At 35.1% G+C, this 24301-nt stretch overlaps 5 protein-coding genes across 13 annotated transcripts; 3 read left to right on the top strand and 2 right to left on the bottom strand.

Moving 5' to 3' along the window:
- Window positions 1-61: 61 nt before the first annotated feature.
- On the bottom strand, window positions 62-5245 carry LOC140958382 (uncharacterized). Of its 2 annotated transcripts, XM_073415810.1 has the most exons (9): window positions 4834-5245; window positions 4646-4725; window positions 4432-4481; window positions 4235-4282; window positions 3996-4048; window positions 3664-3745; window positions 3005-3068; window positions 1890-1954; window positions 62-1797 (listed from the first exon to the last, which is right to left on the bottom strand). In XM_073415810.1, the coding sequence occupies exons 1-9, from the start codon at window positions 5012-5014 to the stop codon at window positions 1650-1652; spliced, it is 771 nt and encodes a 256-aa protein (XP_073271911.1). In that variant the 5' UTR covers window positions 5015-5245; the 3' UTR covers window positions 62-1649. The 2 variants fall into 2 exon arrangements, 1 of the variants encoding a protein (XP_073271911.1); XR_012171771.1 differs by lacking the exons at window positions 62-1797; window positions 3664-3745 and having other exon boundaries at window positions 3946-4048; window positions 4235-4481; window positions 4646-4723; window positions 4833-5006.
- Window positions 5246-5370: 125 nt separating this feature from the next.
- On the top strand, window positions 5371-9762 carry LOC140958376 (calmodulin-binding receptor-like cytoplasmic kinase 3). 7 transcript variants are annotated; one of them, XM_073415800.1, is made up of 9 exons: window positions 5373-5584; window positions 6048-6118; window positions 6272-6707; window positions 6840-7091; window positions 7421-7704; window positions 8175-8334; window positions 8426-8518; window positions 8624-8919; window positions 9285-9762. In XM_073415800.1, exons 3-9 carry the CDS (start codon window positions 6368-6370, stop codon window positions 9489-9491), a joined length of 1632 nt encoding a protein of 543 aa, XP_073271901.1. In that variant the 5' UTR covers window positions 5373-5584; window positions 6048-6118; window positions 6272-6367; the 3' UTR covers window positions 9492-9762. The 7 variants fall into 7 exon arrangements, with proteins under 7 accessions (XP_073271905.1, XP_073271901.1, XP_073271902.1 ...); XM_073415801.1 differs by having other exon boundaries at window positions 6033-6118; XM_073415803.1 differs by lacking the exon at window positions 5373-5584 and having other exon boundaries at window positions 5644-6118; window positions 6272-6481; window positions 6591-6707.
- Window positions 9763-10171: 409 nt separating this feature from the next.
- Window positions 10172-13815, bottom strand: LOC140958370 (uncharacterized). The gene is made up of 2 exons (XM_073415784.1): window positions 11036-13815; window positions 10172-10952 (listed from the first exon to the last, which is right to left on the bottom strand). The coding sequence occupies exons 1-2, from the start codon at window positions 13668-13670 to the stop codon at window positions 10525-10527; spliced, it is 3063 nt and encodes a 1020-aa protein (XP_073271885.1). The 5' UTR covers window positions 13671-13815; the 3' UTR covers window positions 10172-10524.
- A 2714-nt stretch (window positions 13816-16529) lies between these two features.
- On the top strand, window positions 16530-18438 carry LOC140958381 (uncharacterized). The gene is made up of 5 exons (XM_073415809.1): window positions 16530-16736; window positions 16878-17287; window positions 17386-17471; window positions 18087-18165; window positions 18248-18438. Exons 1-5 carry the CDS (start codon window positions 16574-16576, stop codon window positions 18344-18346), a joined length of 837 nt encoding a protein of 278 aa, XP_073271910.1. The 5' UTR covers window positions 16530-16573; the 3' UTR covers window positions 18347-18438.
- A 2610-nt stretch (window positions 18439-21048) lies between these two features.
- Window positions 21049-23360, top strand: LOC140958384 (cation-dependent phenylpropanoid and flavonoid 8-O-methyltransferase 1-like). Of its 2 annotated transcripts, none has more exons than XM_073415812.1 (6): window positions 21049-21187; window positions 21865-21943; window positions 22084-22163; window positions 22255-22399; window positions 22490-22621; window positions 22953-23360. In XM_073415812.1, the coding sequence occupies exons 2-6, from the start codon at window positions 21884-21886 to the stop codon at window positions 23238-23240; spliced, it is 705 nt and encodes a 234-aa protein (XP_073271913.1). In that variant the 5' UTR covers window positions 21049-21187; window positions 21865-21883; the 3' UTR covers window positions 23241-23360. The 2 variants fall into 2 exon arrangements, with proteins under 2 accessions (XP_073271913.1, XP_073271914.1); XM_073415813.1 differs by having other exon boundaries at window positions 21142-21187; window positions 21851-21943.
- Window positions 23361-24301: the final 941 nt, after the last annotated feature.

Here is a 24301-nt window from a genome sequence, read left to right as displayed (position 1 = left end):
AAGACTGCAGCAGTTTAGCGGAACCATTAAAAAAAAAACCCAAGTTTCGAGAAACATACTCTGAAATAGTAATTTAACTAAAATTTGTAACCAAAATAATAATAGTAGTGAATATATGACCCTAAGCTCAGTAATCTATAATGCCCAAGCTCGAATTTATATGCCATCAAATAATCTCAAAATGCTAAACCAATTTGAATATTCACATTCTAGCACAGAAACTACTGACAAAAAAAGAAGAGAGATGTGATTGATATACAAAACGAACCATCTACTACCTATTTGAGGTCATAATACTTGTCCAGAAGTTTTTCAGTATGATCTCCAAAAGAAATAGAGACACCAGGCACCATAAGCTGTGAGAAAAAAACACCAGAAAAAACTATGAATAAAAACGGAAACGTAAATGCTGCTATTTCTTGGAAACAAATTTTTTGAACATTTTTGCCTTCCTACCGTTGCAAGAAATTCTCATAGATTTGTATATTCATACAAAATTTTTACACAAATATTGAAGGCGCATGTACGGTGACTGTTTTCAAGAACAAAATGTAGTTAGGGAAATGGAGGATTGGAATTGATTTTCAGTACCTTATGAAACAAGAAATACAGCATTACACATGGATTATCAAGTGGTGATATAAAAAAAAAGTAAGCCAAAAGACTCACCTCATGAATATTCACTTTCCGGGAAATCTAAGCTTTTCATCCCTAACATGAAAACAGGATCAAAGACTCTCTCTCAGAAACGCCAATACAACTAAAAAGGGATCAACTGTGATATATACACAACACAGTCCAAAATACATCAAAGATAGGTTTATATTATTCTGTGAAGTCTAGTTGAATAGTTTTTTTGTGCTAACAAACAAATAAAATAAATAGTAAAACGTTGAAATAATCTGAATCGGGCTGTACAATGGGTATTTCCTGTTACAATGGAGATAAATTCATAAATTCATGTAGTCTATAATACAGGTATCATAAGATTTAGGTGCCAGGTTGTGTTGTCACTTTCATAACAATTCCCCATTCCATTCATTTGTTTGCATTTCTATGTAATTAATCAGATTGCTAGATCAATATAAGAATCAAAATTTAGCATAAAATATATCAGGTGGCACATGCACAATGTTTGAAGACAAAACGCATGACAAAAAAAAAATAACTCCCTATACTTATAAGCTGGGCTTCTAGACCTAATCTATCTGGAACACCAACAATTTGTGCAATTATTTAAAGAAAAAACTCAATACCCAACATCGTCTAGGAATGCTTTAGGTGGGAAATCTGAGACACAATTTTGTGACAGGAGAGGGATCCAGAAATGTAACAACAGTGCACCATTTTTACTCACTCAGAAGTAGCCAAAAAATTTTCGAGAATAGAACATACCTCTCTAATGGTGCTGGTAAAAGTTTAAAGGAATCCAAAGTACCTCTGAAGAGAAGGAGATTAATAAAGGAGACAACAGTGGAATCAACGCAATTCGTACTGGTATTAGTGAGACGTCGCCTTCACTGGTTCTTGGGGTTGGAATAATAGGTCTCTCGAGCCTGGTTCTCTGCGGTCGTTCTCGCTGTCCTTGCTGGGACAGCCAGCCATTAAAGGATTCGTAGATTGCTATCGCCTATGATGAACTGCTTTTCTTAATGATCCGAATTTGCAATGGAGCTAATAATCCAATTTATTCTTGAGTCAACCTTTTTAGTCTTTATTGGCTCGAAGCTCTTGATTTTTTCAAAGCACATTGAAAATTCGTCCCAGAGGTGGAGACCGGAACACTTAGAGCAACTCCTGTATCAATCACTTCCATTCCTCTCACCATAGAGAGATTTACGAAGATGAATTAATTGAGAAGAAGTAGCAGTCAGCTTTAAATCTGTTACCGCTTTTTGAAAAAAGGATCGAAGAAGTAGACCTTCATTCTCATGCCCTTTGAAACCATTTGATGCTGCACAAGTACAATTCAAGAACCAACTCATTAGATGAGATAATTCAATAGTGAAACAGCAAACACAAGGTGCAACCTAGTGCCTTCCGAGTTCTGAAAAGTAAATGCCCAACCAAATCAGCCACAAAGCACACACTTGAAAATTCAGAGCTTATATTATTCATGCATGTTTATTCCGTTTTAAATTCCCAGCAGGATGAGTCCTGATATTACAAACGAGACTTGAGATGCAGAACAACGCTAGATTTTTCAAAGTTGTGGATCTGTTGTTAATCACAGCATGATGACCTTCAAATAAATCAGTAATTTGAAAATGTAACATACCAACGGTTAAAAATTAAACCAACAAAAAGCATGAAAAATGGCTCAAAAATATTTTGTTGGCAATTGAAGTTCATTTTAGATTAATAGAAGAAAAATAAAGTTCCACAAATTTCTTACCATACCGATCACAATGATATGCCAACAGGAATCCGACATCCAGAATCAACTTTCAAAGAGCTTTAAACTCTACGTGAGTGTGTGTGTGTGTATATATATATAAGAAGTGGTATAGCCCAAAGTAAGAGTGAAGGGATTGTACTGAGAAAGGTATAAAGAAAGGAAGAACCTAAGAGCTATCTCATAGCAAAATACAAACTAAAAGTTCACACATTCAAGGAATTCCATGAAAAAATTGAGAGGACGAGTCAATTGAAGTAAAATAAGCTTATAATAAGAAATTAGGACAGCAAAACAATTAAAAAAGTATCGATGCACAAAAACTTACGGGTTATTATCAAAATATGGTGTGTGCCGTGACCATTAGAAATCCAAAATTTAGCTCCATCATAAAACAAATTATTGGAATTTGCTTAATAGACTATTATCATACAGCCCGACATATTTAGTTTTTAGATAAACTACCAAAGCTAACCTCCACCAACGATATTCTGAAAATCGGTAATAATTAAGGGGTTAAGGAGAGAAATCCAATAAATATAGGTGGGTTGACTGTAATAGAAAATCAATTAACACGGCTGAGACTTGTAAAAACCAGCTAGCACTCACACGTAATTCAAGTTCTGGCATAGCATCACGAGGCCATATATTTGGCCCACAGTACGAGGGATCCCTACAAAAAGAAGACTCCCATTAAATGGATAGGAAAGCTGGTTCGATATTATAATGCACACAAATCCAAGAAATGAAAAGTGAAGCACAGGAACTAGATGACATACTGCTCCTCCCAGAATAGTAAGTTTCAGAGAACTATTCAGCAGATAAGAATAATCAACAAACATATTCCTCATAATAAAATAGCCTTTTCATTGAATGTGTACTGAACAAATTTGAAAAGATGATTTTTGGTAGTAGACTCTCAACCATGCTTTACTTTCATATGGCCGTATTTAATTGACAAATAAATGTGCTAATAGTTTATTTGATTATTTCCATTACTCATTCAATAATAAAATTACAAAATCATGGTATGTACAAATGACGCATTATAGCCCATCAAATAAAAATGGACACACTATGATTTTATACTTCTGGTGGTTCAGGAACAAGTAAATAAGAAAAAGACGAACATAAAATTCATAAAAAAACCTGAGAAAGAGAAGTGGGTATAAAAAAATAAATCTCAATCAGTTAAGCTATCAATTACCAAATAAACTTAGAAATGATGCTTATTATTATTATTACTCATGAAAGGGGGTAGCTTCTACCAATACCGTCCGACATGTGATAGTTCAGTTGTAGGTACATCAAATATTGGATTAGCATAGTAGGATCCTTTTTTCATCATATCTGCAGCAAACGAAGTTCCTCAGGGTAAAGAATGAACAATTAAAAGTAACATAGATAGAAATTAATCATATTGATTGTGAAATATTCTCAGCTGAAATCTTTCATTATAAGTTCATGCTAAACTTGCTGAAGTTCATACATCCAACTATTTTCTCACATATACACCAGGAACACCACATGCATCCATAAGGTATGCTTACAAAGGAACGCTTAGTTCCTTTAATCTACTGATAAAGGATCAATATATTACCGGGTTTTCCAGATTCAAGCTGCTCCTTGTCATGACTCCATCCGATGTTGTACCTACATGAACTCAACAAACTTTAGGTTAATCAATATTTTATTGGCAGTTGGAGTCGCAATGAATTGCACCATATAGGAAATCCAACTTATACAGCAGTGAGGACTGAAATTAAGCAATGTAAAAAAAGGAATAACAACCAGTAAAAGGTGTGATAGGAAGATTAATCAAGAAATGATTGGCTATACCTGTTATAAGGGACTTCTAATTTTTTTGTATCCGGAAGGTTTGCTAGTCTGTTTAGGAAAACAATATATTCAAGAAAATTAAGAAGCAAAATTTTCTTCATGCCCCAAGTGCACAAAAAGTTGCAAAATTTAAGTTTATCTAGTCTTTGCCAATTCCTGCAGACGGACAGTGTACAAGTAACTCAATAAGTTCATACCCAGGTGCAAGTTGTACAAGATTTCGGCGCAGTGAAGTATACCCTGGAACCTACAGAGAAACGGAACATAGATGTATTAAGAAAACTCATTACCCCAAATTATCCATAAAAACAAGTCTGATCTCAAGACAGTGTACAGAACTTGTGAAACGATGATAATCTCTCAAAACCACCGCAAAGGTAGAGGGTTGGTAAGGATGCATTCATTCCATACCTCTAAGATAGATGGAATACCCATGCCATTAGACCCAAATCCCTGCTCTATTTTCCCTGATAAATCTGCACTCTGATCCTATAATCATGATAAAACCAAAAAAAAAAAAACAAACAAACATCATCAGGGCACCGATAATCACCCAAAAAACAATCTTGAAACGTGAAATTCGAAGGAAAAAAAACACCTTAGTTCTGTGTAGGGAATAGTAACTGTAGGAACCGATTGAGGTGAGATTTGAGATAATATCCGAACCGTTGCAGAACGGCAGAATTTGGTGGAGATAGCGTCATTTGTAAGCCGCTGGGATGGAAAACGGGTTCCCATGTTGGAGAGGGGTTGCACTTTCCAAGGCTTCAGCGTATTCATTGGCGTGATGAAAGTAGCCGCCAACTTGGGACTCCCCACTGCAATGGCCTGAAACCTTAAAAAGGAATTTCTTTGGACATGGATACGATCAAGGATCGCAAATCATTTGAAATAAATTTCGCCTGCTAATTTTTATTAAAATTATAGAACGAATTTTTATTCCTTTCAAAGAAAAAAGAACGAATTTTTATTCCTTTCAGAACAGAAGGATGGATTTCTATTCATAGAAAGTGTTTTATATTTATGTCATATATGTAAGGAAATAATTTATATGGTCTATTACGGTGGACCCCAGTAACCGCTGGCGTGTTATATATAGAACCAACCCAAGAAGGTAAAAATGAAAGCGAAACCAAATGTGTCCACACTCTCCCACAACGGAGCCCACAAATTTTGCAAGATTCTTCAATCTGAAGCCGGTCTCTTAGAACTTTCCTTATTCTTCTTCGATATTGTCACTGCGACCATTGAAAATACACACTGAAATACACGTTCCACAGCCAAGAAAACACACATACATGTGTGTTTTTCTTTTCTCTTGTCCAGCTATCAGCAGCCACCTTTACTCAGGTTTGATTGATGACCTGTCTAAATTTCCCTGATAGATATATGTTGGTATTTATTCTTGGGTATATATTTGTAATTAAGATAAGAGCGTATCTGGAAGTTGTCTTCGTTGGGTTCTAGTATATGTTTATTAGCCTTTGGTGGGTTTGTGCTAGTTTTTTTTTCTTTTGAGGGGATTAAAATTAATTTGCGAGTCTCATGATATCTGAAGTTTAGAGGGCGTGGTGTGATTTCGGGGTTGGCCTTTAGAATGGTATTGGTCAGTCAAGGCGTGTGGCAGGATCTTCATAGTTCCTGGATAATGAATTAAAAGTCTGATCGAGATAATTTCTGTTTTGGTCTGGCTTTTCCATGAGTATCCTGAAGTTTATTGTGAATTGATGTTTTTCGGTTTCTGAGGTTCAAATGTTTCCTTTTGTCGCAGCTGCTTGACCCCTGACATCCTTTTTAGTTTGTTTGTTTGAAGGGAAACTTGAAGTCAAGGGAGAAGATTTTAATTCCCGTCTTGAGCTATCACACTTTTGCTTCAACTATAATGTAAGAAAATTGGAAGTGATTTGGAAATTTGAGGTGGCGATTTCATCTTTTGCTTCATCATTCTGGGATTAGTTTGTGGAGATTTTGAAGTTGAATTGACAGTTACATTTTGAGATTGTTCCTGAATCTGGCTGGCTTGATTACTGTATATAGGGTAAAGCATATGCAATCCGACCGCTGCATATCTTTGGATTGCCCAACTGTATCTTGTCTAATGTCCTGCTTACTTTTGGAGATTCATAGCCGAGGATGCCTCTGCTATCGTTGGGTTTGAAATATGGAATCTTTATGCAACTCAATATGGAATCTTTATGCAACTCTTCGCTGAAAATTGCATTAATTTTTTTAAGTCTACTTGTGCTGGTAAAATCTCCCATAATATCTGCTTCGGAGTTTTCAAAGCAGCGGAAGGCATGTGGAAAATTCCATGTTAGACACTCAGGTGATTTTGGCCATGAATTGTTTTTTGTAGATGGGAAATCGGTGGACAGATATGTATTCTGTGATGCTCTGGAAGACGATTATACGAGACATTGCTTCTTTACAAGAGATATTGTAAAACAGTATTGTGAGTTGGATTTTGCAGTAGGTATGCACCATCTTACGATTTTCACTTATTTTTTTTCATTGGTGAATTTTATTTACCGTTCATAATCTCATTTATTAGATTTTATAAAACTATCACTGTTGTAAAGCCGGTCTTATGTCTATTGTATTGCAGAAAAGTTGAATTCACACGTGGGAAGAAAATTTTTAAAAACTGTGGTTAGAGAAGAAAGTGGTGGACATGATGACAATAAAACATCTCAGCATGGTAAAGATAATCACACTGAAATTTCTCTATTGAATCCCAAAATGCTAGCCATGGCATTGCCTGTTTTCTTTGTTTTAAGTTGTGCCTTAGTTTGCCCATGCTTTCAAGCAAGGAAAAGGGAAACCGGACACACCGTGCTCTCAGAGGAGCCTAATTCAAGTGAGTAGAATCAGTTAATTATCCAGTCTTTACATTGCTTTGTTGTAAATTGAATCTTCTTGCCTTCATAAATCCAGTTTAATGACAGTTAAATTGGTCAACTTTGGATTGGACAATCATTTTTAGTCTTGGAAGTCCTTTTTACTCGTTTGGAAATTTTTTGGAGCTGCCTGCACACGATCAACTAGTTGTCCATTTGGCATTTCACATATATAAGCCGCTCATAAAATCTCGTTTGTCTGTGTGTTTGTGCATGTACTCAGATGCACAGCACTTTTGGTGAAATAATAATTTCTCCATACGTTTCATGGTTTTCTCTATCCCTGCAGTTGATTCAGTTTCGTCTTTAGAAAGGAATCCCATGTTTGAAAAGTTTCCAGGAAGTCCACTGAGAGTACCGCCCAGTCCATTGAGAGTGCCGCCCAGTCCTTCAAGATTTTCCATGTCGCCAAAACTTAATAGGCTTGGATCTGTCCATCTAAATATGAGCCAAGTTGCCAGGGCAACAAATAATTTCTCACGAACTTTGAGGATAGGTGAAGGAGGTTTTGGAACGGTCTACAAGGCTGAGCTACCAAATGGCCAGGTTGTTGCCATCAAACGAGCAAGAAAGGTACAGATTTACTTATCTCTATATTAACCTAATTTTGAGCCATCTGCTTGAATCGTGTTTTTGCTACAGTAAATAATCATAACAGTAATTGCTGAAAGGCATGTTATCAATGTGGGTGGTGAAGAGGAGTCTGTTATGGAAATTTACTGATTTCTTTCTATGTCAATTTATTGGTCCAGAATTCCATCCCCATTCCCTACACGTATAGATGATTAGCTGTATTTATTTGGACACGACTTATTTCACCTGGGGCTGGACAACCCTTTGCTATTATTTCAAATGCTATCTGTTTATAGTTGATATTTATCAACTTTCGTATGGATGATGTTCAAAGTAATTTTTGACCCCCTCATGTATGTCTAGTGATGAATAACTGGATATATAAAAAAATTGCCAATAAAATATGTCTTAGCTATGATCCTCCATCTGATATCTTTTTTCTTTTTGGCTTGAAACAAATGATGCAACAGGTTGAAGCTCTGCAGAGTGAGTTTAGGAGTGAAATTGAGCTTTTGGCAAAAATTGATCACCGAAATCTAGTCAAGCTACTTGGCTATGTTGAAAAAGGGAATGAACGATTGATTATCACAGAATATGTGCCGAATGGTACCCTTAGAGAACATCTTGATGGTAAAGCTTTTTAGATCCTACAATGTCGCCAATATTCCTTTTGTAGTTACATAAATATAATTCAGTTTTTGTGCTAATATTTACTTGGTAGGTCTTAAAGGAGGGAAGATATTGGATTTTAATCAGCGGCTTGAAATTTTGATTGATGTTGCTCACGGCCTGACATATCTCCATTTGTATTCTGGTAACAACCATTTCTACATGGTGTGTTTGTTTCGGAACCTCCTTATATATTTGAAAAAGAAAATGAAATGTATTATCTGGTTAATTATTGATTACTTTAATGTAGAGAAGCAAATTATCCACAGAGATGTCAAGTCCTCAAATATTCTGTTGACTGAGAGTGTGAGAGCCAAGGTTGCAGATTTTGGATTTGCCAAGCTGGGAGAAGACTCGGACAAATCGCACGTATCAACCAAAGTAAAAGGAACTGTTGGTTACCTTGATCCTGAGTATATGAGAACAAATCAACTCACAACCAAAAGCGATGTTTACTCATTTGGGATATTGTTATTAGAAACTTTAACTGGTCGTCGACCTGTGGACTTGAAGAGACCACCTGAGGAGAGGGTGACGATTAGATGGGTAAGCTTCTCTCTGTACCTGACTAGGTTTTTTGCCTTAATCATTGTGCAAAACACAATTTTCTTGATTTTGCCCTTTTGGACGCCATAAATATTTAAAGTGTAAACTTCCCAACAATGTGGTCTATTTTCTTACAATATCTCCTATGCTTAAGAACGTCTGAAACTAACCGAAGTGGAATAAATCTGACTCGCTTCTTTAATTTGCTTTAATAAAATAAGATCTTGAAGTCAAACTTTTTAAGAAATTCAAAATTGTTTGCCTGTTAAATTTATTTATTAATTGCAAAAAAAATTCATGGTTTTTAACCTGAACAACTTGGATCTTGTTTGCTGAACTCATTACTTGGAATGAATGTTATGCAGGCTTTCAAGAAATACAACGAAGGAAAATTTACGGATTTGTTAGACCCTTTGATGAACGAAACTGTAGATGATGAAATACTGGCGAAAATGTTCAGCTTGGCCATTGATTGTGCAGCGCCCACACGAGCTGATCGTCCGGATATGAAAATAGTCGGGGAGCAGCTGTGGGGAATTAGGATGGACTACTTGAGAAATGAAAGGAGATAGATATCGAGATGTCCTAAAGTAAGATACTCGGTGCTCATGTTGTATACTCAGTTGTCCTTGTTTGATAGGAGATTGGATTCAGAGGTTGTATCATTTTTTCAGATTTCAGATTTATAGATCACTTGGATGGCAGTTTTAAAATCTTAGTACTGAATTGTTTATTGTTCACGTTGTCTTTATAAAAAATGACGGTTTCCAAGATTTGTATATGTTTCTCTAGTTTAATGTACTTGCATCTTACTGTGGTGAAAGTTTGGGGTTTTGGTTGCTTTGTCTTTTGGGGAGAATCAACCGTATATGTTTCGGAAAAAAAATATTTGTTATATATCATTCATGTCTTTTGGCTGACACTCGTGTGGTTAGTTCGACCTTGCCTTTGGGTCAAAGTTGATTGAATGATTATAAGGGCTATCATATCATTTTTTAATCCAAGAGCCTATCCAATTGTTGTAAGGGGAGTGAGTGCTGTCATTTTTTTTTATGTAATAATATATTAGGTAATGTGAAAAATACATGTGACTCGTTTACAATTATTGAATAAATATTTTAACTTTTGTCTCAAAGTCAGGGTTGAATAAATCATACCCATATATGGTTAGTGTACGAATCAAGCACGAGATGTCAGACATCAAGCAAAACTATTTCTTCTGAACCAACCAATTTGTTTACATATAAACATCCATCGTTGTAGCTACCATAACCACATCGGTATAATCCGTATGTTGCTAGATAAGTTCCCATATATTATTGAAATAAAAATAATTTTAGAAGTCTACAAGTCTTGCGAGCATGTACATACAAACACCCTATAATTTCATTGCTATGAGCTGTGATCTACTAATGCACTACTACAGGAGAACGAAATAGGGAAGCTAAGGTTGAAAGCACTATGCCATGTATTCATTTCAACAATTCTAACAGCTCTAATACTGTAATAAGTAGAGCCCTCTCTCGAGTCAGAACTGTCTAAAATCCAATGAGTTGTGAGTTGCCAATCAAATCGTTTTGCCCACTTTCCTGAGTTCTTGGATCCTCAAACTATCGATGCAAACAAAGAGTCATTGTGCTCGAGTGACCTCTCTGGCTTTCTGTTGTGGAGAAGTGGAGCAATATCATATTCATTTATGTTTTTCTTCTCTCTGGGTGGACTCTTTTGGCTACACCGGAGCAATATTTGCAGAGCATCCCTCATATTTGGCCTGTTCGAGGGAACACTACCAGTACAGATAATCCCCAGTTTAAGCACACAGATGATTTCATCCATGTACTGAGCCTCCTTTATATCCTCATCCACTGCATCGGCTAAATTTTTACCTTCTTGAATTTGCCGCCAAGTCCATTCAACTAGAGACGTGGTCTCATCTCCATTGTGAGCTTCCCTCCCTGATACCAGTTCAAGTAGGATGACTCCAAAGCTGAATACGTCGATCTTTTCATTCACTCTTCTAGTTTGAGGGTACTCTGAAATGTTTTGTGAACAGGTGATTTTTAAAAGGAACTTTTGTAATGAATTTTTTTCCGAGAAAGCGGAAGAAAACGAGTACCTGGAGCGATATATCCAATGGAGCCAGCTACAGCTGACATGGTGTTCGGCTCAGAGTTCTTGATCAACGTTCTTGCTAGACCAAAATCTGCAATCTTTGCATTGAATTCTGAATCTAGTAAGATGTTACTTGATTTCACATCTCGATGGATGATAGGCGGTGAACACGCGTGGTGCATGTAGAATAGGCCTTGAGCAGCTCCAATGGCAATATGTAGCCTCTTAGGCCAGTCCAATACCACATGATGAACTGAATCTGAGGAAGAATAACGTCTCTTTTTTCCATGAAGCCATCTATCCAGGCTACAATTTTCCATGTACTCATAAACGAGAAGTTTTGATTCCTCACTCGAGATGCAGCAGAGTAGTTTCACTATGTTGGAGTGTTTAATAGAGCCAAGTATCTTAACTTCTGCTAAGAATTCTTTTTCGAGTTTCTGATCCAACTTCGTTTTATCCCATATCTTCTTAACCGCAACAAACTCACCTGATTGACTAATGGGAACACGATAGACTTTCCCAGACCCTCCACTTCCAATTATATTGTTATCTGTCAACCTAGATAATATGTTTCTTTCTGTGAAGCTTAACCTCTGGAATGAGGTGAGTTTCCAAGTCGAATCTGATACATCCTTTCTCTTTTGATAACTTCTGAACAAAAAGAAAGCGTACAAGATAGCCACGAGGAGTGCAAGTGCTGCTATACTTGAGAATGCAGCAACAAAATGAGATGAGATTGTTTTCGACTTTTTGGTCTGACTATTACATTGGCTGAGACCTAGTGAAGGGTTATTTGCGCAAAGTCCGGTATTGTTCAAGAAACTGCTGTCAAAAGCTGCATTTTCAAACTCGTCTGGAATTTCCCCATAGAGCTGATTGGATGAGAGGTTGAGTGAAGTTAACTTCAAACGTCCAATTTCAGGTGGGATTTTCCCCGAAAATTTGTTTCTTGACAAGTCCAAGTCCAATAATAGTGGCAAAAAACCAAGTGATTCAGGGATTTCACCAGAGAGCTGGTTTCCGCTGAGATTCAGGAGTGTCAGAGACTTCCAAGAGATCATATTTGATGGGAGATAGCCAGAAAGCTCATTTCCATCCAACGAAAGCGTCGCGAGAAACTGAAGACCAGTCAATTCTTGAGGAATCACACCACTCAACAAGTTGTTACTTGCTTTAAACTCCCTCAAATTCTCCCATGAAGATATTTCAGCTGGAATTGGACCGGAAAACTGATTGTTCTCCAGATCGAGCAACGATAATTGAGGGCTGATTTTAGTCGGGAGCTGACCAGTGAAATGGTTGTCATTTAGCGTCAACAGTGACAAATCTAATGATGTCCATAACCCATCTGGGATTTCACCAGAAAGACTGTTTTCATGAACGCCAACAGCTTTCAAACTGTTGCAATCACCCAGAGACTGAGGCAATTCACCGGACAAGTTATTATTATAGGCAGACACCCCTAAAAGTACCTTCTTAGCACACAGATATTCGGGCAATTTACCGACAAAGTGGTTTTCAAATACTTCAAATTTTCTAAGCATCGAGTATCGGCCAAAATCTGGAGGCAATTCGCCTGATAGATTATTGCTGAACAGCTTGAAATCCATAAGCTTGGGCAATCTACCAATACTCGGGGGTATTTCACCAGATAATTGATTGTAAAACAAAGCCAAACCAGTAAGGTTATTTAACTTTCCAAAATCATCCGGAATTGTCCCTGTCAATTTATTGCTTGAAAGATCAAGAACCTGCATGTTCAAACATTCAATCCTCCGAGGAATGGAACCAGACAATCCATTTTTGAAAAGAAACAAATTTGTTAAGTTGTCGAGGAGAAAGAGATCATCTGGTATGCTACCATTCAAGCCATTAACAGACAAGTCAAGAAACTCCAGAGCTGACATGTTCCCAATACTTTGAGGGATTTCTCCGATCAAGTTTGCTCCGGTCATCCAGAAATTCTTCAGTTTCTTTAACTGAGTGAAACTTGACGGGATTCTTTGTGGTAAAAACCCATTAAGACTCAAGTCAAGCTCTTCAAGATTCGACAGGTCGCCAATATCTTGTGGCAAAGAACCATTAAACAAGTTTCCATAGAGATGAAGAGTTGTAAGACTTGTGAGGCTCCCAATGGCTGAAGGGATATCGCCACTGAAATGGTTGTATCCTAAGTCTAAGTACTGAAGCCGAGGCGAGAGCCGGTTAATATCATCAGGTATTGCTCCAAAGAATGAGTTATTAGAGAGGTCTAAATACTGAAGATTGGAACAACTGTAAAGAGCATCAGGGAAATAGCCAGAGAAAGAGTTGAGTAGAAGATTAAGATACGTGAGGCTACTAAGGTCGCATATGAATGCAGGGATTGTCCCGACGATAGTTCGATTCTTGATCTCTAGTTTTGTGACGGAGCCATTGGTGCAAGTGATTTCAGACCAGGTGCAGTGGTCCGATGAAGGTGTCCAGTGACTAAGGGAAGGGGGATTGGACCAGTTTTGTTTCAGTTGAAGCAATGTGTTAAGTTCTTGATTGGGATCAGAATTTTGCGCGTTTCCATCGAAGGGTAGAGCGAAGAGGAGGAAGATGAGAGTAGGGAGGAGGTGGATATGGGAAGGTGATAGGGTTGTTTTGGTCATTTTTTGAGGTGAATTTACAGTGCATGTGTAGTTGAAGAGTTTTCAGAGGGAGAAGATGAAGATGTAACATTGCGGGAATGAAGTCGGAAGAAATTAAAGGATATCACTGTTTGACTTGGAAAACCTTGTTTGAAAGTTCAAACTTCCTTGTCATTACAGTTTAGATTTGGATAAATTACATAAGATCCATTTTTATTCTAGAAAGTTTTATTCATATTTTACTGATTTGATTTAAAAAATTAAGGAATTCAAAGAAATCCAATTTCATTTTTATTTTTGAGCTCAGATGAGTTTGTTATATAATTGGTGTCTAACTATGAACATCGTCTCAAAATTAAGATTTTCAATCGTATAAATTACAAGTCATTGACACAAAATATATATTTTAATGTTTATAATTTGTAAACATTTTAATTATTAATTATTAAATTTAAATACAAAACTATCTTTTTTATTTACAAAAGCACTTTAAACAATATATTTTTTAAAATTCCAATTAAAAAATTTGTCTTTTTTTAAAAAAAAAATAAAAAAAAATAGTAGTATTCAGTACTCTCTGAAAGTCTAGGGGAGCATTACAAAGTGATTTACGTGAAGTCTTCAACTTTCTTTCCGGATTTTAATTTATAGATGAATTTTGTTTCCCCCTTTTTTTGACATTTCAATTAATAATTAATATGAACCACATTAATCAAAAGAAAGGCAAAATTATATTTGACAAAAACAACTGTTCAAAGATAACTGATATTTAAGATGCCGTATAATTATTTTTATATTTAGAGTGAAACAAACATAAATTTGCATTGATTTTGAGTCATTTTCTTACTTGGATATTATAGTTCTAAAACAGAACTTGTAGGCATGTTTGAGTAAATTATGAGTAAATTTTCAAAAAAAACATTTAATAAGAAATATATTTTTATGGTGGAATTAATTAGCAGTCCAACGATATTCACAAAACAACACACGAAACGTTAAACATTAAAAAAAGTGGATTGTAAGTAGAAACCAGGTTGCCTTTATTGACCGAAGACCGTTATTTTATTGTTAGATTAAAAGATTGACTTTGACCAACCATGGGCCCAAAAATTTTACAAAAAAAATTAAATACTTTGGATGATTTTCTAAACAAAACAAAATTGCATGGAAACTGATTATTATTTTATTTGAAAAATAAGGCTGACGTGATGTCTTACGTTTGTCCAATTTTTCACTTGTCGACTATCTTCTAGAAAGGGATTATGATATCAAGAGAAAATGGATTGAATGAACGAATCCAAACATCTGATGAATCGCATTTTCAAACTACTCCAATTTTTAACTAATCCAATAAATTAATAATTTCTACGCCGTGGAATTAAAAATCAGTATCAGATTTGAGAAAATGAGTCCTGCTAAAGATTTTATTTGATTACAGTAAAAAAAATATATATACTGAACCAGTTGGATTGAAGAGTGGTATAATAACTGTTTTCGAGGGGGAAGAAAAATGATCCGTATAATAACAGCACTGAACCCAATAATTAGTCGGGACACAACGGATGAATGATTTTATCCACTTAAATCGAGATGTCTGAGGCATTAGAATTACTACCGTATACTGCTTAATTTGTACAAGGAAAAGGTATAATCCTTTGCAATGCTGATTGGGCTGTTAAAGGACTCAAGTTTGAGGGGATCGTATCCTACCTCAAGATTATTGCAATGCTAAAAAGAAAATAGAAATTACTTACACGAAAGATCTAAACCACCAAGAGACATTGGATCATCAAACCACGGATGCCCAAAAAGGCGAAAACTAAGAATTACAGACCACTGTTGTAGTTCCGAGCACAATAGTAAATGGCCATCTTTCGACATTGCGAGCACACAGAACAAACAACATTAAATTCAATAAAGCGGTATCAATGCAAGACCTCAATCACAAAGGACGAGTTCATATGCATGTGAATGTCAGAGGTCAAGATGATATGTGATTAACAAAAAAAAAAAGTATTAAACGCAGGTGCGTATACATTTACAGTTTAGAATCCAGATGTGACGATCACAGTGCCAATTTTGCTCAACAATGAAACGAGTAAAAAATGAATAAATGATTACATCGTGTTCATCACAAGTATACTTATTTAGCATAAAAAGTTTTGCTAGATTATCTAAACAAGAGACGTAATCCACAGTCAACAACATACAATATCTAAGAAACAAAAAAGAAATTTGAGTTTACCAATACCAACTTGAAACAGTAGCTTCCAAAGAAAGATAAAATAGAACAGTGTATTTAATCTCAAACGAACCACTGACATCGCCAGTTGGTTGGGGTAATGGAAAAGGTTTTATCCTCGTATTCTCCAAAAAAAATAACAATTTGTTTTGAAGAACTTAAAAATTATAATTTTTACCTACTTACTTAATGGGTGTGGAAGTGTTTAATTTGGATACTTGAGAAATATTTAATTAATTTTACAATATAATTTACCTTTTGAAAAAAATATGCGAGATAGTTATAAAATTTTAGAATTTTTTTTTCAATATACCAAAAGTTTAAATACTTTACAGATTCAATTTTAATTATAATTACTAGTAAATATATAAACGCTTTGAAAGAATTATAAAATTTAATTACAACGTAAAACTTTTTATCTAAAGTTTAATATTTAATGAACTATTTAAAATAATAAAGATGAAAAAAAAATATCTCTGAAATAGATATTATATTATGTATAATTGTTTCATAATTTTTTAGTTTTTTATTTACTGGGAGATATTAGTTTAAAAAATAAGAGTTATTATTTTATTAATTAAAAATTTTGTAAAAGTAAAACTGAATTTTTAAACATTTTTATGGTCTTCCTCGGACATTTCAAATTTTGTTGGAAACTGATGGAATAAAACCGATCCGCGAAATGTCTTTCTGGATATTCATAGTCCTACGGTATGTGAGAAGCAATCGTCTGCTTCTGGAAGAAATGAAAGAATTTTTTGGGAAGATATTCTTTTTTCTCTGCTATATGGTCAGAACTTCATCTGAACATGTGCTACTTTGTTTTCTGAAAGTGCATCTTTACGGTGAACCCCACTGGCGGCTCTTCCTCCCCTCCCCTTTCTCTGCCTCCACCTGCGACTCTTAATTTTTTCCCTTTCTCGAATAAATGGAATGGAGGTGAAACAGACTCAAGCTTCTGTTTTACGTACTTTCTCTACTTGCAGGTGCATTTCCGTTCAGTCTGTCGTTCCAAACTTGCTTTCATGAACTCATGTTTATCCTCCAGTCCTGCTTACCTCCTCTACAGACATTATCTCCTTCAATTTTCTGGAGAAAGCTCCTTGCTTCTAGTCATCCGATTCATAACCACTGTGCTTCCAGAGTGTGCTCATATGTCAACAGATTAAGGGCCAAGAATTTGCAGACGCAGATTGAAATGGATCGTTTTGGTGGTGATCAAGATGATGAGGATAAGGATGAGTTTGCATGGAGTACAGGAGGATTTAGTGGTAGAGAAGACAAAGGAAAGGATTATGATAAAGACCTTGAGTTTGCTGATATTATTCGCTCTTATCTCGATAACCTGGAAAAAGCGAGCTCTAAAGTAAGCTTCTACTTTGTCCCAATCAAATTGGTTTGTGTTTTCCTCGTTTCTTTTGTTTATTTCCGCGAATGTTTTTGAATGGTTATGACAACAGTGGGATTTCCTGAACTGTTTGTCTAACCTGGCAGTTGGAGGAGAGATTGAGAAGGAAGAAGAACAAAATATTGCATTCAAAAACTGGTTCTGCTAATCCCATGCAAGTGAAATTTAACAAGTTGATGTTCACTTTTGACATTGTTGATAAGACCGAGAAAGTTGTGTTCTTGCTGTTAGAAAAATTAGATTAAATCGGACATTTCAGAATATATGGAGATTGAATGCTGCAACTAGTTGTCCCTGGAGAGCATTATGATATAGGGGGAAATTCGATTGCAAAAGGTATTGTGCTATGTGGAGTGCATGATGTAACAATTCCTGCAGCACAAGACTCTCACACAGTCATCATGAATACTTAGTGTCAACGACAACGAGGTTGGAGGTCAAATTTATTGTAAATCAGTATCATAATTTTGCATATGACCAACTATGTGTCTAAAATTTCCCCAGTGAATATTAAGCAAAAAGGGATGAAAAGCGCTCATATTTATAAAATCTTGAACATCGATGGATTCCGTATTAAGATGCTTCCGCCAGCATTTCTTGTGGAAGTTGCCTCTGAACGTCGATCTAATAAATGACCATGATGATTTTCCAATTGTTTTTGTTGTTCTGCTTCGCTTTTGCAGATTTACGCAAACTATTTTTGCCAATTCTTGGGTTTGATGTTTAAGACTTTCAAGAAATCTCATAAAAGTGAATGTTCTAATGACTTATTTGTTCTTAAGGCCAGGTTTGGTTTCTCAAATTCATATATATGGTTGGAGTTCTACAACACCCCTTTGGATGAAGACATTTCTCTTATCCGTGATGTAAGTGACTCTGCAGCTTATGTTCCGTTTATTTTGTCCCAAAAGCTCAATGATATATACAGTCCATCTAAATTTTATTCAGGCAAATCCTTCGTGGCACATTATTGGACGCCTTGGTGGATGCAATTCTATGAATATGCAAGTAAGACTCCTTCAAAGACACAATTCTTTATATACTTGAATAAAAAAAAAGAAATTGTCGGAGCTACGCGTAAGATGCTGTCCTGAAAACTGGCAAAAAGCTCTGCAATCTATGACAAGGATAGTATCATTATTGTGCGACGGGTATATTACCCGTCGCATTATTTTGCGACGATTTATTTAATCCGTCGCAATAGGCGACGGTTTTTGTCGACAGTTGGGCGTAAATCGGCGACGGTTTGTCAAAAACTGTCGCTAATGGCGACGAGTTTTTCGACTACCGTCGCTATAATTCTTTATATATCGAAGTTCGCGAACAAGTTACAGCGATTTTCGCCTTTTTTGATTTTTTACTTTTTAGCGGAACTCTATCAATTTTTTCGCATTTTCGTTTTTTTACTTTGTACTAACATTTTTTTGTATTAATTTCGTAGATTTGTTCGTCGGTGTAATCTTTTAGCGTTACGTGGTTCTGCATATCTTCGCGCAAGTGAGATTTTTAAAGTTTTTTTTATCGAAAATTTAATATTTAATTTTAATATTTGTTGTCTATCGTATTTATGAAATTTTGCGTAGTTTTTGATGACTTTTAATTTTTTTTACTGAAAACCGTAGCTTAATTAAGCTACGGTTCTTTGAAAAACCGTCACTCTATATAGCGACGGTATTTCGAAAACCGTCGCTTAATATAGCGACGGTTTTTTAGAAACCGTCGCTTTCATTCAGCGACGGTTATGTAAAATCGTCGCTTAATATTAGCGACTTTTTGTATTTAACCCGTCGCTAAATAGCGACGGGCTTGTTGAGAAACCGTCGCTGCAAAATAGCGACGCGGCCTCCTGTTACGGTTTTCCAAACCGTCGCTAACTCCGTTTTTTTTTTGTAGTGTTACTCGATTAAGTGTTAGACATAATAGGTCCAATACCTTACGGGAGGAAAAGTTTGAAGCAACATTCTTTCTTTGAATACGTTTATTCCACGAATTGATAATTATTGAATTTTCAGTTCATATTTTCAAATTAAATGAAACCAATTTACGTTGAAATTTGATTTGCTGAAAGCTTTGGCTATGAAATTGTTGGGAATTGGCTGCGGAATAAGAATTTATTGATTTTTATTAGTAAACGAATCTTTAATTTTTCTTTAAAAGAAAAAAAGATAATTCTTTTCTCACCTGTCCGCCTATTAGACGGGAACTCGAGTTTGAATCCTGTCCTCTTCTCCCTTGATCCCAAAAATTAAAAATAAAATGCTTCTCGAGTTTATTATCTCGAGTGTCAATCCAATGACTCATTTATTTTTGGCTATGCAAGTGAGGTGGGTCCCGTTCCTATTTATGTCAACTTCGTAGGGCCAAGAAAAATTAGCCTATTAGATTGAGGTCAATTATAAACAAATAATTTTAACTGCACCGTGTCCTTTGGGCAATAGTTGAAGTTCTAGTTGGCAGTCTTATTGAATATTCTGTCTGCGAAGACAGTTGGCAGTCTTATTTGAATATTCTGTATGTAATTTTAATTACAGGACATTCATGTCAATTAAATGCTAATTGATGGTATATATAGGTTACTACACAGGTTCATCCCTCGACTTGATTAACTTGTATTGAGCAAGATCTCGGTTAAATCGAAATAATCGACCGAATCGAGCAAATTCGGAAATTCGGTTTTGAAAGTTTAAAAAATCGGTTAATTCGGTTCGGTTTCGGTTTTCGTAAAAAAAAATCGGTTAACCGAATAATAAATTAATTTTTTTAAAAAAATAGATTTATTATATAATTTATAATATTTTTAATGTTTTTATATTTAATTTTATTTTTTTAAAAAAAATCGATTAATTCGGTCGCTGATTAATTCGGTCGGTGATTTTGGTGATCGAATTAACCGATTTTAATTCGATTAATTTGTGATCGGTTATTAAAACTAATTCGGTCGATTCGGTTATCAAAATAAAATTCGGTTCGGTTCGGTTCGGTTATTGGATCGACCGAACCGATAGAACACACACCCCTACTTGTCCCTAATCTTATTGCCTTCCAATCCCGCCGCGCCGTCAAAGAGGAAAAATGAGAATTTTCTAAAGAGAAAATGACGGGGGGTCACTAATGTTGGGGTTGGGGTGGGGGTGGGGGTGTATCCTCCCGGCTAATCACATCAATTAGACAGATCAAATTTTCTTTAAAAAAATTTCCCCCCTTCGAGAACATATAATATTTTAGCTCAAATTTTTATAATATATATTGTCTTATTATTGATAGATATAATTAAATAACGATCAGAACAAATCAATCAAAGCTAAAATGTTGTTGATAATTAGGTAAGACATACACGAAGTTGGTTTTATATATACTATGTTGAAAGAAAAACTTCTCATATAACGTATAGATTCATATATATGTTAGGGAAGTTGGTGAAAAATTTTCAATCAAAACATTTCTTTAGGTTCACTCCCTATCCACAAAATTGTGGTACTATGTCATACTTGTGGTACACTTCATGTGGAAATGTGGTACTAAAAAAGTACCCAGGGACTTAAAACAAAAAAAACGACGGCTGGTGACTGAAGGCCAATTTCCCGTATATCTTACGTAGAACTTAACGTATTGTGTCTGTGTGTATATATATATTTGTTTATATCATAGTGTAGAGTCTATTACTATGACAGCATCAATTACTTGCGTTGAATCAGAATGTACATAACCAATTACGTGCGTTGAGTGAGGATATAGATAATCAGAAGGGGCCGGCCTATCGGATTTTATATTATTTCTCAACCAATTGGGAAAACTCTATATAAGCCCGGCCATGCAGCTACGGCAGTATCATTCTCAAGAGAATTCAGACTTGCCTCTTCAAAGCTTATTATTTCATATCCCAGCAAGGTACGTTGGAGGATTTCTGAACTTCTTTTGAGCCCATTTCATAGTGGACCGCTCTTTGTTTTTACATTGGCTGCTTTTATTTAATTATTTTTGAAAAAGTTATGATATATGTTTGACTTTTTGCGATTTTGAAGAGAGATCGATAAATTTCAGTTTTAATCACTCACGCATCTTTCAAATTTGATATCATTAATTTTCTGTTGGATTGTCACTGCAAACATCATGATTATGTTATGTTATGTTCGCACTACATCGGCATCATGTCAACATGAAGTAAAAAAATGACCGAAATTAAAAACAAAACAAATAGTAACGACAAAAACGCAAATAAACCAGCATACATGATGAACATTGCAATTTTTTCTTCATTTTTTTAGCCTTATGATATGTACCGTTCTTGGTCGTCCTCAACTGGGAGTCCGGCCTAGTGTAAGCTTTTTAACTGAAATTTTGGATTGTAGATATGATATTCAAAATTTCAAACTTCCATATTCTGAATCAGTTAATTAAATCTTAAACTTTAAATTATTTTCATGTAGATAGGATAGGAATAAAAATAGGCTCTGATCACTTTAAGTGGTTTCCCTGGAATTTTGATGATACATTAATCCTAGCTAGCTGCACATCGTTATCGTTTTTCTTATTACACCTTCAAGATTCCAGTTATTTGTTCACAGCTCCTTACGGTAAAGAGTGATGGAGAACCATGAAAAATATATACACCCGGGTTTGTTGCAAACCTTGGATTTGTACCAGGTAGCGTGTTTCATATAAACCCTTGTAATATTTGGATTAAAATAGTGATCCGGTCTTTTTTTCTCTCTCTTTTTTTTTTTTTTTTTTTTTTTTTTTTTTTTTTTTNAATAACTTGGATATTTTATCGTCTGGAATTGAAGTATTTGGTGAAGACCAGTGTGTTTCCACGTGAACCGGATTCGCTCAAAGAGATCAGGACCATGACGTCAACTCTTCCAACGTATATACAGATATATACATATATATATCTATAGAATTATTTGTGTTGCACCTTATAATATAATACAGAACTTCCTTTTTTTCCCTATCAGGGCCTATCTGGGGTCATCACCGGATGCAGGACAATTGATGGCGTTGCTCCTGAAGCTCATTAACCCCAAAAAAACTATTGAACTTGGAGTTTTCACGGGGTATTCCTTGCTTCTTACCGCACTCAACATTCCTGAAGATGGAAAGGTTAAGTGTTCCTGTGTAATTTTCGCCTAAGATATTAAAGATTGATTGGCTCAGGTTATTGTGCTCAATTAATGACAAGTGGTTATGTAGATTATAGCCATTGACCCCGACCGGAGCGCTTACGAGATGGGATTGCCTGTTATTCAAAAGGCTGGCGTCGAACACAAGATTGATTATATCGAGTCCGAAGCACATCCAGTTCTTGATAAATTATTGCAAGACGTAAGGATCTGATCGATACCCAGAAACATGAATGCATGTTAGGTCCCCACGACCCTTTATTTGTTCTGAATCTCTGTCGCATCCCTTACAAGATTTGAGTCACGGTGCTGCTATTAAATCCACATATTTTGTAGGATCGAGCATCATTCTTTAGATGGTTAGATCGGCACAAGTCAAATTATTCTAAAAATAATATTCATAATATCTCTTTTAGATGGTCCTCATAGCCTCTGTCGATATATCACCAGCGGGTTTTGGTGTAGCGACCAACACTTTATCCTACAAAATTCGTTTTACACTGGATTAATTATCATGATATTCTTTAATGCAGCCTTTAAATCATGAGGCTTTCGACTTTGCATACGTTGACGCTGATAAAATCAATTACAAATATTACCATGAGAAGTTGTTGAAGCTTTTGAAACCAGGTGCCATAGTTATATACGATAACACACTCTGGGGCGGAACGCTGGCAATGGCGGAGGATTCGGTACCAGAGAACATGGTCGAAGTGAGAAAATTTGCCATAGAGTTTAATGAAATTTTGGCCGCAGATACTCGTGTGCAGATTTCTCATGTTCCTGCCGGTGACGGGTTTACGATCTGCCGGTGTCTCTAAATGATTCAGGCGCAATTTAAACGGATAGTTTTATATGTTGGGAGTGCAAATAAACGAGACTGTCCCTCGTCGTGACATAATAATGGTATCGTCGTCAAATTGTTGGTGCCTCGTTTACATGTTCAAGAGTGAAAATTAAAGTATGAATATTTTTATTTCTATTTTGTATTATTCATATGAATTAATTAATAGGCTGTTTGTACTTTAAAAATTATACAATATCATCGTTCTTCTATATACAATTACATATCGACTCATCTAATCAGGTCAAATTATTTGTCGTAGCATACTAGACATAGTTATATATATATTATTTTACCATTTTACTAAAACATTTAACACAGTTTCTTAATAAAATAAGACGATGAAATGATATGAATGTAAAAAAATTGACAGATGTATGAAATTTATTTAAAATAATTATTTGTTTTATGTTTGTTTTTTTTAATGAATGTGTTGATTGTTGGTCAAAAGAATCTATTATTTGATCTTATCTATCACATCGACTCTATAAATTAATGATGTATTTGTCCAAATAACACATTCAATTAGTTCACTAGGTAGTGTGTGTGAATTGTTACATTCGCGATGGTGATGTAATGCAAAATCTTAGATATAGTTTTGACTAGGATTTCCTTTCATATGTTTGATAAATTTTTATTCCACGACTCAAATACATTTTTTTTATATATTATTTTTGAAAAAAAATATAGATGAAAAGTGGTCATCCATATATCGAGTGCTTAACATGTACTATTTATTCATTTGGCATAGGTACTAAGTATATGTCATTTATTTAATTTTTAAAAATTTTATTTTATTATAAAACTAGGAAGTGAATAATAGATAATTTTATTTAAGGTACAATATAATAATAATAATATGCATATATATCAGATAAATGTTAAAAAAATTAAAAAAATGTGAGAAAATATATATTTAGAAATTATATATTCAATCTATGAGAATCAATTATTTTTGTAGAGTTTAAAAGTATTTAAGTATTCAATTTAGACTAATATATACTCGACAAAGTCTAGTGATATTCAATAAGAAATTTG

The sequence above is a fragment of the Primulina huaijiensis genome, chromosome 15 (assembly GCF_012295235.1).
Source record: "Primulina huaijiensis isolate GDHJ02 chromosome 15, ASM1229523v2, whole genome shotgun sequence".
NCBI lineage: Eukaryota > Viridiplantae > Streptophyta > Magnoliopsida > Lamiales > Gesneriaceae > Primulina > Primulina huaijiensis.
This window is presented reverse-complemented; position numbering and strand designations above follow the sequence as displayed.